Here is a 19058-nt window from a genome sequence, read left to right on the forward strand (position 1 = left end):
GTCACCAACTCCCGGAGTTTACTCAAACTCATGTCCATTGAGTCGGTGATGCCATCCAACCATCTCATCCTCTGTTGTCCCCTCCTCCTCCCACCTTCAATCTTTCCTGGCAACAGAATCTTTTCAGATGAGTCAGTTCTTTGCATCAGATGGTGAAAGTATTGGAGTTTCAGCTTAAACATCAGTCCTTCCAATGAACACCCAGGACTGATCTCCTTTAGGATGGACTGGTTGGATCTCCTTGCTGTCCAAGGGACTCTCAAAAGTCTTCTCTGACACCACAGTTCAAAAGCATCAATTCTTTGGTGCTCGGCTTTCTTTATAGTCCAACTCTCACATCCATACAGGACTACTGAAAAAATCATAGCCTTGACTAGATGGACCTTTGTTGGCAAAGTAATGTCTCTATTTTTTAATATGCTGTCTAGGTTAATCACAACTTTCCTTCCAAGAAGTAAGCTTCTTTTCATTTCATGGCTGTAGTCACCATCTGCAGTGATTTTAGAGCCCCCAAAATAAAGTCAGCCACTGTTTCCCCTGTTTATCCATCTATTTGCCATGAAGTGATGGGACCAGATGCCATGATCTTAGTTTTCTGAATGTTGAGCTTTTAGCCAACTTTTTTACTTTCCTCTTTCACTTTCATCAAGAGGCTCTTAAGTTCTTCACTTCCTGCCATAAGGGTAGTGTCATCTGCATATCTGAGGTTATTGATATTTCTCCTGGCAATTTTAATTCCAGCTTGTGCTTCCTCCAGCCCAGCGTTTCTCATGATGTACTCTGTATATAAGTTAAATAAGCAGGGTGACAATATACAGCCTTGACATACTCCTTTTTCTATTTGGAACCAGTCTGTTATTTCACATCTGGTTCTAACTGTTGCTTCCTGACCTGCATACAGATTTCTCAAGAGGCAGGTCAGGTGGTCTGGTATTCCCATCTCTTTCGGAATTTTTCACAGTTTGTTGTGATCCACACAGTCAAAGGTTTTGGCATAGTCAATAAAGCAGAAATAGATGTTTTTCTGGAACTCTCTTGCTTAATAGAATAAGCTGTTAAGTTTCTTTAAAGAAAAATCTGTTGGGAGAGGGGTAGGGCACTGGGAAAAAGGGAGTTAAGAGGCACAAAGTTGTAGTTAAAAAATAAGTCACGGGGATGTAGTGCATAGCATAAGGACAATGATGCTGTTACAACTCTGTGGTGACAGATGGTAACTAGACTTCTTGTGGCAACTGATTCATAATGTCATATATAGAAGTGTTGTACACCTGAAGATAATATATTATTTATATAGCTATACTTCAGTTAAAAAAATAAAAAGGAAAAATAAGTAAGTAAGATGATAAATGTATCCCCAGGGTGAGAGAATATTAGTTTGCAACAACAAACTGGAATTATATCTCAAAAAAGTGCTTGTCCAAAAATCAAGAGTTATTTTGCCCCTCAACAGAAAATTACTTTCTAGGCAAATGAATTAACAAATTATGTTAATGCTATTTTTAGTGTCAAAAATTAAAAAATTATATATTGAAATTTTAATTGGTATTGCATTTAAGCCTAAAATCAATTTGATAAATGACATTTATGATAGTCAGTCTTTTAATTATAAGCTTGGGATATCACTTCATTTAATTGGATCCTTAAAGAATATCTCAGTAAAATTTTATGATTTTCTGTATATTTTGCGCTTGTTTTGTTAGGTCTGTTCTTAGGTACTTTGTACTTTTTGATGCTCTGTAAATGGTATCCTTTTAACGTGAAGCCCAGTACACAGCAGGTGTGGAAGAAAACCTCAAAGAGGAGCCCTCTATTTCTGGTCTGAGGAGCAGGAAAAGGAATCTCCTACTAGACAAAGTGGAGGAAATCCCTGTTTTCCTCTTCAATTGCTTTTTAAAAAATCTCTTTGGTTCTTTCACATGGTAGTCCCTAAGCAATCCTGCATATTGTAGTAGCAGCACAGGATGGCCAGGCACCTAAACCCCCAAGGGAGGGAACCCTTGTTTTTGGCCAGAGACACTGTGGTCCTGAGAACGTGGATGGAGTCCCCATTAGTTTTTTTTTCTTTTTTTTCTCACTGCTTGGTTCTCAAGAGATTGTATGACAGAGCAGAGCAATGAAAGCCTAGGCATTCTATCCAGAATATCAGGAGGAGGGTCTTCTGGAGACCATGTGAGGAGGGAGCTCAAGAAAGTGCTTTCAGAATGGGGGGGCTTACTGCCAAGCTGTGTGTACATGCATCTGACCACCGGCTTTGGTCTGCACAGACCTCCACTCAGATCTCAGGCTGCCTACTGGGTGGCACAACACACAAGCCAGATCAAAGAGACTTTGGGAACCAAACTGACATTGGAACCACAGTCACAGAGGGTGGGTAGGAAATGCCAGCCTGAACTTACCTGCCTGCTGACTGTCCAGTGCCTGCGAAAACAGAGCAGAACAAAACAATCCACATTCTCCATGAATTTTAAATAAGACTCAGAGTCCTATAAAATAATGTTTATAATATACAGGATACAATGAAAAGTTGTTCTAAATAGGAAAAACCGGGAAAATCTCGACAGCTCTGAAGGAAAAAGGCAATCAAAGATGCCAACCCTGAGAAGAACAATTATCAGGTAACTATTTCAAAGACTATATTATAACCCTCTGAGAATTATGGGTGAACCCTCTTGAGACAAATGGAAGATTTCAGCAGAGACATGAAGATAAAAGGAAGACCCAAATAATGCATGTGCACACACACACACACACACGAGCACACACAGGAACACAAGTAGCACTGAGGTAATCTGAGCTTGGTGGATTGTAGCAATGTCAGTATCCTGGTTGTGATTTTATGCTATAGTTTTGTAAAATGTCACCTTTGGGGGAAACTGGGCAAAGTGTGTGAGACATTGCCCAATACTGTTTTTTCACAACTGCATGTGAATTTCCAGTTATCTCTAATAATTCAAATAAAAGGAAAGACTCAAATGGCTATTTTAGGACTGACAAATATAACTGAAAGTAAGAAATTTACTCTATGGGTTGCCTTCACAAAGTCTCTCTTCCCAACCCATCCATCCAGGGTCTGTGGTTGTAGTTCTGGCCCTCACTCCCGGCCTCTGCTTCCTGTCTCTCCTCCTTTTGGTTCCTCCTAGACTTTGCTGTCCAGTTGACGTTATCCATCTGTGAGTGGTCACTTCAGCCCTCCTTTCCACAGCCCATCAGAGGCTTGTTCCTTACTGAAGAGTGCCAACCCTGACACCCTCTAAGATTATAATGTGACCCATCCATCCGGTTTACTTCTCTTGTGTCCCCCCAAAGTCCACTTCATTCCAGCCAAATCCACTTATTCTTCTCTGACCCTGTCTTTCTTTATTTTCTCTTTGTCTGTCCATAATGCCTACCCTAGTTCTTCCTGACCACACCTCCAGTATTCTCTGCAAGAAATCCGACCTGTCTCTCAAGACGCGTACTGGAATGTGATGTTCTTGATGAGGTGTTAATTTATCTTTACAGCAATGATTATCGTCTCCTCCCTCAATGCTAGGGCTTGTATCAAACATGTCCTTGTATTTTGATTATTCATGTCTTTCTGCCATGCCAAATTGAAAAGGTCTTTCTTTAGGACTGAGACTATGGCTTGCTTTGTTTGTGATGCTCAGAGTGACAAGCTCCGTTCTCCACCCAGAATTCTTCGTGAGCAAGTAGAATTGGAATGGATTCTAGATGGAATTCAAAACTGGATGTCATTCATTAGGTTTCTTATTTAAATGGTTTGGTTCTGTAGCATTAAAAGAGAAGTCTTAATAAAGTAGATTATTATTCACGAGCTTGTTCTTTTTTAAACTGCATTTTTTTTTTTTTTTGGGTGGGAGTTGAGTGTAGTGAGAGGTAGTCATTTTCAGAATACCAGTGACAGAGAGTACAGGGTTTCTTAATATCTGACTTCCACTTAAATGAAAAGCTTCTATAATGATTTGCAAATTTTTTTTACCACAAATCCACTATCTGAATAGGCAGTCTGCCCCAATGAATTTGCCTGCACACACCAGTGAAATCATGAGTTGTGTGCAGATGTTAATAAGTATGCAGCTGTCACAGGCATGTTAAGTTTGTTTTACCTGCAAGCACTAAGGCGTGTACTAAGTATCAGATGGTTAGATAGCTGTATTTTAAATGCTTTATATTATATAGAATTCCTAAGTGGATTTTAAAATAAGTTTTAAAGATAGTTTAGTGATATTTGGGGAAATTGATTGGGCTTTTCAGATGGGCCAGGAATACATTCTTTCCTTTCCCCTTAATGAAATACTGGCCCCTGATGTCTATGAATTTATTATCCAGTGTGTTCTCAGAAGTAGAGAAGATTTCAGTGAGGATTGTCTGTACTTTGAAAAGTGAATCCGTATTTATGTTTAACATTAAAATTCTTTCTTGCTGAATGTGTTTTGTTTCTGTGTTCTAGGATTAATGACATCAAAAAAAGATAGTGCTTTAGAATCAACACTCTCATTGGCTCCTGGTGAAGAGTTGAAAACTGGAGCAGAGAAAGATGGTAATATAGTTTATAACTTCTGTTCTTAAAATTTAGTGTACTGATGGAACTTTAAAACAATATAGTGATATAGCTTATATGAGGCTAAATTTTAAAGTTTGTAAGGGAAGACTCGGTATAGTAAAAATTTATACTTGAAAATCCCCTAAACATCTCATAATAAAGTGCACACACATACACATATATATTTTTTGTATAAATTCCTGTGTTGTGATTCTTACATACATGTAGTGAATTATAGGACTAGATGCAGAGAATAAAGTGAAATTCCATAGTGTAGATGGCTTGATAGAATTATTTAAAGTTACCTTTACAATTTATACTTGAAAGTTGCTGAGAGTAAATGTTAAGCATTGTCACCACTCACACACACAAAATGAACTATGTGAGGTGATGGATGTGAAAGTGTTATCTTGATCTTGTTAATCATTCCACTATATCTTTTAATCATAATATTGTACACTTTATATGCAATTATATTTATCAATTATTACTCAATAAACTTGAACTAGATAAAAAATTAAGTTGTCTTTAGCTGTCAAATCACTGGGTGAATAGAGCATGAATAGAAAATTCAAAAGTATTCCTGCTTGCCTTCAGGTTAACTCAGAACATTTTAAATTAAGCTTTTGTTACCGTAAAAATAGATTAGTTGTGTTTTTTATATAAATAAGTTGTGATTCTACTAACTCATCTCAAGTGAGAGGTGAGAGACAGTGGTGATTAGAATAAGTAATTGGTCTAAATTGATTACATGACAACACTTTTCTGTATAAGATTGTCATTATATGGTGTGGATCCTTTGGATCCTTAAAATTGCTTGGGCTCTAAAATCTTGTGTGTATGAACTACAGTGTATTTTGATGGAATCAGGCATTTAACTCAACACTAAGATAATCCACAGTGGAAGAAGCTGAATGGAGAGTTTCAGAGGATTTACCTGGAAAAGCATCTAATTGGTTCACTGCTTGTTTGCCACCCTTTGATGTATTCCTTTCCTTTACCATTGTTTTAGTTCCCCTGATTGGATCCATCAGCAGCTCCTCCTCTATATCTTCTTTGGAGCACAAACAGAGCCTCTCCAAGAAACTGAATGCACGTGGCAATAACAAGAAGACAATGAGCAAAAGCCCTTCTCTCTCATCTAGAGCCAGTGCTGGTATCTATGGCTTTTTCAACCAGGCTTTCTTGGTGTTTTTTATCTTGGTTTGTTTGTAAGTAGATTTGCTCTTTTTAAATGTGTAGAAGGAACCCTTTACTTCACTCAGATTGAACTACTTGCCCCTTTCCTGTCCTTCTTCCAGCCCTCACACCTCTCCTCTCTGTCAGCACACTATGGATCTCTCTGCCTTTCTCCTCACGCTCCTGCCATTTTCCCTTGTCTGGATTTCTTCTCTTCCTTGTGTATCTAAGGACTCCAGCCTCTGTAAGGTTCCTATTAGAACTTTATGACAGATCCTCAGATACTTGGAAACTGTATGATCTCTTCTCTTTCTTTATGTATCTCTTTTGTAATCTAAACCTAATATTAATAATTAACAGGTCAATATGCATTATTTATTATTTCATATCTATTAAAGGCATTTTGCATATCTTATTTCACTTAATTCTCAAAATGAATGAAATATCATGACCACCTTCACTTTATGAATGAGGAAACTGAGGCTTAGGGAGGTCAGGTATTGGTGCATGACAGCAGTTTCTAAGTGCACACCTGGGCTGCACCCACCGGTCTGTCTGATGCTTCTCTGCTATTGTTAAACTCCACCTCTGTCTCAAGTACCTTCAGCTTTTCCTTGTGCTATAGGGTCCTTAGGACCCTCCCGGCTAGCTGGTAGAGAGCTGAAGCTCTGCCTTTTAGTACAAGTCCAGCCTGAGGCTGCTCATGCAGTTTTGGTGACCACATTGTATCATTGACTCAAATAGAGCTGGAAGCTAAGTTTCTTCAGTTTATGGCTCAACGTAGGACTTTACATTTATTTTCATTTAATTTAATGGTAGAATTTTTATCCCTCTGAGTTTTGTTTTTTACATCTTGCATGTAGCTTTTCACACACTTTAGAGTTATCTTCTTATTTAAAAAAGCATGCTTTCTCTATTTTTAGTCAAGTCATTGTTTAAAACTGTGTAGGAGAGGTTGACAATGATAACCTGTTTAGCTCGCTGTGAAGCCTGCATGATCCCATTCAATCCACATTTCTTCAGTTATGTGTAAGGATATAGAAAACACTTTTTCTTGTTGGAATCAACACATGAATACTGAATTTATTGCAGTTCACTTATTTGCCTATGGGCTTCCTGGTAGTTCAACTGGTAAAGAATCTGCCTGCAGTGCAGGAGACCTGGGTTTGATCCCTGGGTTGGGAAGATCCCCTGGAGGAGGGAAAGGCCATCCACGCCAGTATTCTGGTGAGGAGAATTCCATTTACTGTATGGAATTGGGGTCACAAAGAGTTGAACACGACTGAGTGACTTTCACTTTCTTTCACTTTATATGCCTACACAGAAAGGAAATCAGGTCATTTTAACATAACTTGTTTTTAATAAGTCTCATTTAATAAGTAATTAGTAATTACTAGATCCTTTTTCTAATACTTTTAATACTTGTGCTGAATCAGTATTTTATCGTGAAAAATCTTTAGGATAGGATTTTCTTAAAGATATTTTATTGTATGGGGGAAAAAAACAAAGTCCTTGATAGTAACATTGAGGTTATAAATGTAAACGTTCTCCAAAAGTGGAAAACCGGGAAATTTTGCTTGAATATCTATTTTCTGAATAGATTCCCCTTCCCCTGAAACCAGTTTCTCTTTAATGCTGTGAGGAACAGAGGTGAGACAATCCTGTTTGTCCTCATTTTAACTACATTTTAAGGCCTTCTTCATTTGGAATTTAGGCTTTTGACAATGACTTGATTTTAAAATTTATGTATGGGTATGGAATTGTCTTTTTAACCCTTTATATAAAGTAGTTGTAGTGTGCCTTCTTATTTAACATTTTTTTCTTTTTATAAATTTGAGGGGGTTGTAAGTTTAAATAATAGAGATGAAGAGAGTTATCAGTTAGAGTAAGAAAGAGGTCCTTTTAAAAAGGGAGGGAGATGGAATAGGTCACATGTGAGAGAAAGTCCATATTCCAAACCCAAAAATATTTCCTTAAATTTTTTTCTAGATTGAGTGATTTGCATTTGGGGAGGCGTGGACTGCAGAGAGTGGACATTATTAGAAGTTAAGGACAAAATATTAAAGAGAAAGAGGAGCAGAAAGAAGGGGCTGGGGGATGGGGAGGGTGGGCAGGAAGTCTGTGAACTCAGCCGGCTGTGTCCCACGTTGAACTCATTGTCTTGATCCATTATCTGCGGACAGAAGCCTGAGGGTTTCTGGCCACAGGTCTGGGTTTTAAGTCAGGTGTGCCGCCTACTCCCGTGAACACCATGTCTCCATTAATTCCCGAGTTTGTGTCTTGTCTATGATTATAATTCTCATGATAAGCACTTTGTAAACTGTGAAGTGCTTGGGAAATGTTAGATATTTTGAGAGCCTAGGACTTTTTAGTGTACAGTTGATCTAGATCTTCCTTCTCCCTGAATTTGTGTTCCTCAGTTGTTGCCATGTTTTTAGTTTCTCCCTGTTCACAGCCTGACTTGCCCTGTATCCAGTACCCTCATGGAGGGTTCCCTAGCCCTTCTCAGATGACAGCCATTCCAGTCTCTTTTTTGGACTGATGGCAGAAGCCTCAGACGTCCACCTGTCCTCTGTTATAACTGAGCAGCTTTCTAGATAGTGTTGCTCTAGAATGTCTGATGTTCAGTAGTGGGCACTTCAGGGTTCAGGTTTGAATCAAGGTCTGAGGGGGAGGTTGATGTGTGCTTTTGTTTCTAATAAGGAAATCAGTTTGGGGGTAATTGGAACCCTATAACAGTTCCACCTTTAAATTACGTTTGTGTATGTATCATTTACACCAAGTCCCACTGAACTCTTATGATTCTCTATTCTATTTCCTAGAATAGAGATTGGTGGACTGCAGCCCATGGGCCAAATCCAGCCTACCACCTGCTTTTGTAAATAAAGTTTTCCTGGAACACACTGTGCTCATTTTGTCTCTGTCTGCTTTTGAGCTACAACAGCAAAGTTGAACAGCTGTGACAGAGTAGCATGGCTTGCAAAGCCTGAAGTATTTACTGCATAGCCCTTTACAGAAAGGGTGTACTGACCTCTGTTCTTGTAGAGAGTGCCCCCAGGAAGTCAGGATGAAGTTGATGCTTCACCAGGTGTCATGTGTAAGTTCCCCGAGCAATGATTGTCTCAGGAAACCCTTCAAAGTTCATTTGAGTAGCTTTCCTTCACCTGTGAGAAACACAACTGTAGATACTGTGTGTAAGGAAGAAAGCAGCATATATTGAAACCTCCAACTAACTAGACTGGTTAGAATACATGGTAATCTTTTGCCTAATGTGGTTTTTGAGTTTCCCTTTGTTTTTTTCTCTCTCTTCCTGTCCCACTCCCTTCCCCAACCAATCCCCACGCAGGTTTGAATTCCTCAGCAGCATCTGTAGCAAATAGTGGGCGCTGTGAAGGAGACCTCCGAATTGGAGACAGGGTGTTGGTGGCAGGCCAGAGAATTGGTGCCATTAAGTTCTTTGGGACAACAAGCTTTGCTCCAGGTAACTCACCTGTATAGTCTTTGCTCAACTTGAATTCTTTAGAACACAAAAGATTTATGAATTTACATGTAAATAAAACGTAGAATTCTTGATTAATAGTTCTTATGGATGGTTGCTCTGGCACAGAAAATACAAAATGTTGATTCAGATGCAGACTGTTTTCACTAAGGTTGATTATTTCTTATGAATTTTTCTTGCCAATTGTGTTTTAAATTGTCTAAAGTTAAAATCAGTTGTTACTCTCCAGTTTCACTCTCCCTGATTGCCAAGTGTGCTAAATAACAGAGAAAACATTTTAGGATTAGATTTGTGCTAAGCACAATCTTTGAAATGAGTGGATAATGAGTTCATTGCATATAGCTTTTAACAGAATGGCTTAGAGAGAAAAGCAAACAGAGAGGTTCAAAGGGAGATGAAAAAGGTTTTGCACACCCTGGGACCTTAAAGATGCATGTTTGTGTATTTATATATTCATTCCAATCTGAACTTAATACTGCGTTTCCAAAAGTGAAGATAAACTTTCTTTTGCATTTTTGGTGATTGTAATTTCAAATAGAAGCCAGTTGAATAAAACATTTGTATTTTTAAATAGCAGTATGCTGTGTTGACACATGGTGGCATTGCAGGATTTTTTAGGAAAAGGTTACTGAGAACATTGATTTTTAAAAAAAAAAAGTTTGTAGCCTTCTGTCAGGAACTCTGAAAGATCTGAGATTTTACCCTATTTGCAAGATAGATGACCATGGTTCCATCGATGGTAGCAGAAGGTCAGAGACAGAGAACCTCAGTGCTCTCATCAGTAGTGGTGGCTAGAGTGGCAACATTCTCTTCTGTTGGTTTCCTGGGCCCCAGTTCCCAGAGAGTAAGACAGGGAGGAGGGCCAGGCGACCCCTGTGCACCCAGGAGTTTGTGCTACAGGAGAGGAGCCCCAAGCTTAAGCAATCTGAACCTTTATAGAGACAGTAAGTATACCTGTCCTCTTGCTAGGGGAGGCGATCTCCATCTCCCAAGGCTGTCTTCTCTAGAAACATCTGTGGACACATGGTCAGCACCTCTCTCCATAAGACATGGACAGAGAATGGTCTCCTAGCACATTCTCGTTTCATTAGTACAATTTATAATTGCAGACCAGTTACTAATTGACTGGGGATGGGCTGTATGTTTTATAATTCATGTCCCTCGAAATAGTAGTAGTAACTGAGGTAGTAACTAAGGTAGTAACTGAGATTAGTTAGAATGTTCTTAATATGGTTCTTAGATAAAAGCTTAGAAATCACAAAGGTAGTTTATTTTTCCACAGTCACCATGTCTTCCCAGTTTCCTTTCTCTGGTTTTATTAAACAAGGCTTAAATGGTTTGATTCATATGGATACAATTGTTTTTAGATTGACTTTTAAGTTTTGAACTCCTAGTAAAGAGCATTTAGGGCTTCCCAGGTGGTGCAATGATAAATAATCCATCTGCCAATGCAGGAGATGCAAAAGACAGGGGTTAGATCCCTGGGTCAGGAAGATTCCCTGGAGTAGGAAATGGTAACCCACTCCATTATTCTGGCCTGGAAAATTCCATGGGTGGAGCCAGCGGGCTACAGTTTTCCATGGGGTTGCAAAAAGGTGGACTTGACTGAGTGTCTGAGCACACACAGAACACTTAGAAATTTGAAAAGTAATAATCAGATGTTGGACATGAGTGTGAGCAAACTCTGGGAGATACTGGAGGACAGAGAAGCCTGGTGTGCTCCAGTCCATGAGGCGGCAAAGAACTGGACATGACTTAGCGACTGTCCAACAAAGAAACAGTATAAAAATTGGAGATTTTTTGTTAAAGTCCTGCCCTGTCAGAAAGTAGTAGGATATATTTCTTGTGGCCTCAAAATGTACATCAGTCAGTTCTATAGAACAGTTCTATAGAACTTTCTATCTTTGAAAGAAAGGTGCTGGTTACATGGGGCGATGTCCATCCCTCACCACTGCCAGACAGTGTGGAAGTCCCTCTAGTTAACACTTGCTGTAATACCTCCCTGCTGTGTGCTCTATATTTTCAAGAGGTATGTAGCAGTGATATGGTGTATTAAAATGGGAAAATGTACAAATTATATAGGAAAGCATCAAAGGCAGGAGGATATAAAACTTGGAAAATTGTAACTGTGGCACTCAGAAGTAACAATGGCAACCAGAATAACCGGTTTAATGACATTCAGAAACGCAATGCCCAGCATTAGTATGGCCAAGCAGTAGGTCTGTATACATCTCTCTGTACCTGTGCAGAGTAGGTTGTTTCAGTATAAAAGACTGTCACATGCTTTATACTAGTCTTCCCAACTCAAACTCCAGTATCGGGAATCAACTCGTGTCATCATTTTGAATATAAGAGGGAAAAAAAAGTTAAAAACTTCTGGATTGTCATTTTAGAGGTTATATAATTGACTCTCTGCATTATTAATCTGAAGGAAACAATATTCCGTATTTTGTCACTTGTAGCAAATTTCTCAGTATCCGTATCTTTATTTGATACTGATTCTGAGACCAAATACAATCACTATTGTATTCTCCTTTTAAATAAGAAATGAATGGACTGTCAGGTGCGTTTAACTAATCTGGAGGTACCTTCATCCAGAGCCATTACTCTAGGAGTCTGTGTCCATTTATTTAATATTTGCCACACTAAAAGCAACCTCAGTGTTTTAATTTTACGCTCTCTGGAAAAGGAAATCCTATTACTCTCCTCAGAGTGCCCTTTTAAATACTTGAAAGCCTTTTAGAAAATTCTTCCTATTAGCTAACCTAAATCTTTTAGGTTAAAAATGATTTTTTTTTTTCATCTTGGGCAGGGAAAAAATGAAAGAAAAAGAAGAGTCACCGTGAAGTCTAGCCATTTTCCGTATTATTTTTGTCCCTCTTTAATTATTGAAGAACTGTTTGTGGTATTCTCATGTTGGGAGAGTAAAATGAAAAGACTGCATGTTCATTTTATGACTTATGCATCTCAGTATTATGCTACATTGTTCCCATCTCAAACAGACTGTATTACCAAGTTAAGGGCAGTTTCTTATTATAGCTTTTAGATATATTTTGGTCAAACACTACTTGCATAATAGCTAATCCTTGCCAAATTTGTGTTTGTGCATTTTGTCTTCCTTAATGTACAACTCTGCAATTATGCTTGTGAAATGTTTTTCTGGTTCATTTCTGAAACTTTCAAATTTGTTTTATAATTTTATTGTTTGAAGGCTTAATGATCACAATGATCTTCCATCACTCTGGTCATGTGTGAGAATGTTAAACCATCTAGACTGTGGGTTTGCGTAATAACATAACAGTTCTGGATAAAGTACAGATGCTTTTAAAATCCAGTATTCTTGTTCTAGGATATTGGTACGGGATAGAGCTTGAGAAACCCCATGGCAAGAATGATGGTTCTGTTGGAGGTGTGCAGTATTTTAGTTGCTCCCCAAGATATGGAATATTTGCTCCCCCATCCAGGGTTCAAAGGTGAGAAAAAAATGAAATTTACATTATTAACAAGAACTTTTTGTAATGCGCAGTGAGTTAGAGTCACTAATTCTGTATGAAAGATGTGCACTAACTACAGACCGTGTCTTCTTTCAAGGGGTTAACCAACCACCTTCTTCAGAGGGTAGGCTCATGGTAAGCTAAATTTGCTTTGCTGAGGATTTGCAATTTTAAAAACCTCCTTTATTCCTCATTTGCAAACCCTGTGAGTATGTGTAGGCTATTAGGAGTGGTGTTTGCTGCTCAGAACAGTGAGAGGAGCAAGCTTAATCTGTCATGCAAACAAAAGTGAAAATGCTCTCTGATTGCTTCAGTCACATCCTAACTACATTAAATTTCCTGCCAGCAGGCACCCCATTCATTCTCCTACAAACCTAATGGAAGCAAAATGGCTTTTTCCTCTCATTTCTTTAGTTTTCAAAAATAGATAGGCAGTACATCTTTGGGGGGAAGTGAAGCTTCAAGTATTTATATATAATATACCTCCTCGGTGTTTCTTCTGAAGATAGTACACTTTTGCTCCAGCTCACTCTGGGTTTTAAAAAATAAGTTGAGCAGAAACAAGTCCTTATGAAATTCCAGGTACACTGTGTGAAATGACTTAATGTGCTGAAAGCAGTTGGCCTGATATCTTTAAGTAGGCAATAACACATATGGTACCATCACATTCATGAGAATAGACCTGCCATCTCAAACTGGGAGTCCTGTCTCATCCCCTTCCAACTGGACTGTGTGACTGCCTCCTGGCAAATGTACCAGTTTTCATATCCATTTTCTTTCTCTCTTTTTTTTAAAAACTGAATAGTTACATATAATTTTTGTATTCTTTTCCTTCTTCTATGATATACTTGATATAATCCTTTTCTTGTTATTTATGATTTTATAACATTTAACTTGTAACGCTTTGCAGTTACAAGTTAACTGCAAAGAACTTGACGAAGTACCTTCAATTAAATGTTTTGTTTGATTCTAATAAGTATTTAGTTAGGTAAAGTAGAAAAGAATAACTGCCGATGGTCCCTGACTTACAATGGTTCAGCTTACGATTTTTAGACTTTACGATGGTGTGAAAGTGGTAAGAATTCAGCAGGAACTGTACTTCAGGTTTTGAATTTTGATCTTTCCCTGGGGTAGCCGTACGCAGTATGATGCAGTCTCATGAGGCTGGGCAGGGCAGCAGCTGCAGCTCCCAGTCAGCCCCGTGATCATGAGGGTGAACAACCAAGGCACCTCCGACCCTTCTGTACCCACACAACCGTTCTGTTTCTCACTTTAAATACTACCTTATGACCCAGCAATCCCACTTCTGGGCATACACACCGAGGAAACCAGAATTGAAAGAGACACATGTACCCCAATGTTCATCGCAGCACTGTTTATAATAGCCAGGACATGGAAACAACCTAGATGTCCATCAGCAGATGAATGGATAAGAAAGCTGTGGTACATATACACAATGGAGTATTACTCAGCCGTTAAAAAGAATTCATTTGAATCAGTTCTGTTGAGATGGATGAAACTGGAGCCGATTATACAGAGTGAAGTAAGCCAGAAAGAAAAACACCAATACAGTATACTAACACATATATATGGAATTTAGGAAGATGGCAATGACGACCCTGTATGCAAGACAGGGAAAGAGACACAGATGTGTATAACGGACTTTTGGACTCAGAGGGAGAGGGAGAGGGTGGGATGATTTGGGAGAATGCCATTCTAACATGTATACTATCATGTGAATTGAATCGCCAGTCTATGTCTGACGCAGGATGCAGCATGCTTGGGGCTGGTGCATGGGGATGACCCAGAAAGATGTTATGGGGAGGGAGGTGGGAGGGGGGTTCATGTTTGGGAATGCATGTAAGAATTAAAGATTTTAAAATTTTAAAAAATAAATAAATAAGAAACTTAAAAAAAAAAAAAAATTAAAAAAAAAAAAAAAAACAAACATTATTACCAGAGGGGAAGGGAGGAGGGGAAGGATAACTTGGGGGTTTGGGATTGATGTGTACACATTACTATATTTAAAATAAAATGCCTTTTCATGAAAAAAAAAATAAAAAAAAAATAAATACAGTATTCAATAACTTAAATGAGACATTCAATGCTTGATTGTAAAGTAGGCTTGGTGTTAGATGGTTTTGCCAAGCTGTAGACTCATGACAGTGTTCTGAGCATGTTTAAGGTTGACAAGGCTAGGCGATGATGTCCAGCCGGTTAGGTGTATCAATTGCATTTTCAACTCAAGATGGGTTCGTCGGGACATAACCCCATTGTAAGTTGAGGATCTCTACAAATATTTACTGAGTATTTAATGAGTGGTGGGCTCTGTACCATGTACTTCATCAATTTCCCCCAGACCTATGAGATATAAGGTATTATGATTATCCCTATTTTACAGGTAAAGAAAAGTTTCACCAGATACAATAACTGCTAAAGTCATGTAGCTGGTGTAGGGGATGAAAAACTTGTCCCATACCATCTTACATTCACTAACTGGAGGCGACGGAGTCTGTGAATAAAACTGACAACAGATAAACAGAAGAAAAGGCATAGCATTTATTAAATGTTAACTTTACATGCATGGGGGCATCACAGAAAGTGTGGAATGCCCAAAGGAATGGTGACATTGGAGAATTTATAGACCATCTTAATGGGGGAAGGGAAAAGGGGAGAAAGGCCGCTTATGGGAGAGCAGATAATGTTAGGGAAGATCAGTGGGCCTTTAGGAAAGTGGATGGGGATGTGGTAGTCTGTGACAGTGTCTGTCTGGGTGTGGTGTTAACTCCTCATCTCCTCTCCTGTGATGCAAGTCAATCTTCCATGCTTGATGAAATTCTGGGGAGGAGATTTATGACAGTGGAGTTCTTCCGTGGGAAGATCTGTTTTAGGCAGATAACGGGAGTTCAGGGAAAGCCTCTTTTTGTAACTGTTTATTCTCGAATGTCTTTAGCTCAAAATAATCCCTTGTGCTAGAGCAGCCTGTTTGGGGTAAGGTATTTTGATCTCCCACACTAGTTAATGGTGGAGCTGGACTCAGCCCAGGTTTGTTACTTTGCTTTTTCCTAAGCCCTTGCTTTTAGATAGTTTGCAGGGGGGCTTTTGGTAGTTATCTTATAAATAAAGAAAAAGAGGCAGTAACTGATGGCACTTAGATGTGCTGGCACTATTTTAAGTGCTTTATATGTATTATTTACTCTTCTGTAGCAATCCTGTGTGTCAGGTACCATAACTATCCATATTTCACAAGCAGGAAAATAAAGCACAGAGAGATTAAGTGAGGTGCACAATTGTGCCCAGGGCCCAAGTGAAGATCTGAGCCCAGAGAGTTTAGTGTAAGAATCTGTGCTCTTAACCATTATCCTGTTATAGTTAAAAGAGGCTCAATGACTTTCTTTAGGACCTATATCTTATAAGTGATTGATTTGGGAATGAAATCCATACTGAGTCACCAGTCAGTCTTCTGGGTTCTCGTATTACTTTGAACTAATCTTCATTAACACATTGCTACAGTCTCTTAAAAGTTTGATTTGTCTCCTAGTCATGAGGACTGGGCTTCTCTGTTTCATATTTGACTACCCAAGGAATATAGTTTGGCATATTGTACACACAGTAAATACTGATCAGCTTTCATTCCGTGTCTTTTATGCTATAACAGCTTTCTTCTCTGTTATATTGTGAAGCTGCTTTCTCCAAGTTTTATCTTCTTTTTCTTGCTTTGTTTATAGAACACACATTTTTTGCTTTCTTTTTTTTTTTTTTGGTATCTATTTGGTCTTCTTTAAGGTGATTCATTTAAAAGCAGCCCCCTCATCTTAGACGAAGCACGGCTCTCTCTAAATGAACTGCTGTCTCCAACCAGCTGTCTTCCTGTCATCTTCTGATTGTCTCATTCATCATCATCAAATACTATTAAGTGTCTTTTAGCACTTTGTGCTGTGCTCGGCATTCTATAAGCAAATAAAACAGACATGATGCCTGATTTTGAGGAGTTTCTAATTTAAACCAGCTTGGGAGCTCTTTAACGATCACACTGATCTTCATGAAGGGACTCCTGAGAACAGTTGTTAACTGTGATAGTGACCAATCACAACCTCACCTTGCATCACTCTCCTCCCCAGATTGTTGCTGGCCTTTTTTTTTGTTTGTTTCTTTTTAAAAAAAACATTTCCATTAAAAAAAAACGTGCCCCTGTCCCGGAATCTTTGCACAGATTACTTCCTTTGCTTGGATGGCTTTCTACTATTACCCAACTATCATCTAGCTAATTCCTTTTCTTCTATCAACATATATAAAAGCCAGTATTTCTTTAGAGAAATTCTGAGACTCAGTGACTAGATCTAATCTCTCTCTCTCTCTCTTTTTTTTGCTCAAGTGGTTTTTATCAGCATAGTATTAATTTTCTTATTCGTAGTTCATACCATTAGGTACTTCTTACTAATGAACTGATCACTTTTAGAATTAAGTTTTCGACTCTCCATCACAACTAAATTCAAGTACCTCTCTGCTTCATCAAGTCATATTCTCTGCGTTCATTAGTTTCTCATTGATTGCTCTGTGTTATGTGTCATGTGAAGATGATGCACGTGGATTGCAAGATGAAGTTACAATTAATGCAAGAGTTGCAGGATTTCTTTATGGTAACAAAGTGTGCTGGAACAAGTGATGGACAGAATGAAGACTTTTCTGGTTTAGGTCAGTAAACAGTTGAAAGAAAATGAGATAGGATTGGCTTTTGAAAAATAAGGAATGATTTGAATATCAAGAAAATAGACGCGTAAAGACTATGTCCTTTATGATTGTGCTTAGAGTCAAGTATAACATAAAGGATGTTGGTTTTATAAGAAAAATCACATATATACACAGACTCAGCTGACGTCTTTTTTCAATATAAAAATGTAATGTTTTTATAATTATAACCTAACATTTGTTATATTTAACGTAAAATAAATTTTCACCGTTTTTAGTTCCATCTTTGAAAATAAAACTCCCAAAAAGCAAAGTTGGGTCCCTATTTGAAATGAATTCACTTGAAGCTGACTTTCTCTGTACTTGCTATCCTTATATAACAAGGACCTCTTCTGTCTGATTAGTGCCTATCTCTGGTGCTAAATTGAAATTCACTTCTGGCTTATTAACAAATACTCAGTAAATGCTTGTTCAGTGAGTAAAACAAGAAATGACCATTGAATACATGTATTTGTATGACTGAGTTCCTTCTCTGCCCACCAGAGACTATCATAGCAGTCAGTTGACTATACCCCAATACAAATCAAAAAGTTAAAAAAAGAGCAATATAGCCATTGTTGTGAAACCCTCAGTTAAGCACCAGTCTTAAATATGAAGACCAGCTGCTTCTACTTAGATTTGCATTCCTTCTTTTATTCACAGAGTAACAGATTCCCTGGATACTCTTTCAGAAATTTCTTCAAATAAACAGAATCATTCTTATCCTGGTAAGATTATGATTTTGTGTTCCTAATAATTATTTCTTTCCTTTTCCTTTATTGAACATTTTTTTAATTGTAAAGTGTATGTGTATATAGAAGAATGTATGAAATATATTTGTATAGCTATGTAATCATAAAGTGATATCTATTATCCACCCCATGGCCAAAGATGATTACCTGTAAGTCCTGAGTATTGCCCAGTCTCATCTGCCTCCCTTTTTCATATACCCTGTCTCCAGGTATCTTGCATTGTATGTGTTGTGTAGAGGTGATGGTAGTTTAATTGCTAAGTCATGTCTGACTCTTTGTGACCCCATCGACTATAGCCTGCTGGCCTTCTCTGTTCATGGGATTCTCCAGGCAAGAATCCTGGAGTGTGTTGCCATTCCCTTCTCCAGGGGATCTTTCTGACCCAGGGATCGAACCCAGGTCTCCCACATTGCAGGCAGATTCTTTACCATCTGAGCCATCTGGGAAGTCATGCTATGTAATGTTCCATTAAAATATATTGTGCTTGCTAAGTTGCTTTAGTCATGTCTGACTCATTGTGACCCTATGGACTGTAGCCCACCAGACTCCTCTGTCCATGGGGCAAGAATACTGGAGTGGGTTGCCATGCCTTCCTCCAGGGGATTGTCCCAACCCAGGGATCGAACCCACGTCTCTTATGTCTCCTGCATTGGCAGGCAGGTTCTTTACCACTAGCACCATCTGAGAAGCCCTAAAATGCAATATCCATTCTATATTTGAGTTATATCCTGTTTTTGACTATTCAGAACCTATGCCATTATCCACATTTACAAAAGTTCCTCTAGGATTGCCAGGCATGGGATATCCATATCGTCAGCCTTCCTAGTGTCTCAGACTGTCCACATGGGAATGAATGAGAGTCT

At 38.5% G+C, this 19058-nt stretch overlaps 1 protein-coding gene across 8 annotated transcripts in view; it reads left to right on the forward strand.

Moving 5' to 3' along the window:
* The window catches only part of CLIP4 (CAP-Gly domain containing linker protein family member 4), a 69329-nt gene that overhangs the window by 36491 nt on the left and 13780 nt on the right, over positions 1-19058 (forward strand). For all 8 annotated transcript variants that reach the window (XM_060413840.1, XM_060413839.1, XM_060413838.1 and 5 more), the window contains 5 exons: positions 4451-4540; positions 5556-5699; positions 9069-9203; positions 12571-12694; positions 18107-18171. In XM_060413840.1, the coding sequence (XP_060269823.1) occupies positions 4451-4540; positions 5556-5699; positions 9069-9203; positions 12571-12694; positions 18107-18171 (558 nt within the window). The remainder of the gene's footprint in view (positions 1-4450; positions 4541-5555; positions 5700-9068; positions 9204-12570; positions 12695-18106; positions 18172-19058) is intronic.

Source organism: Ovis aries, chromosome 3 (assembly GCF_016772045.2).
Source record: "Ovis aries strain OAR_USU_Benz2616 breed Rambouillet chromosome 3, ARS-UI_Ramb_v3.0, whole genome shotgun sequence".
Lineage (NCBI taxonomy): Eukaryota > Metazoa > Chordata > Mammalia > Artiodactyla > Bovidae > Ovis > Ovis aries.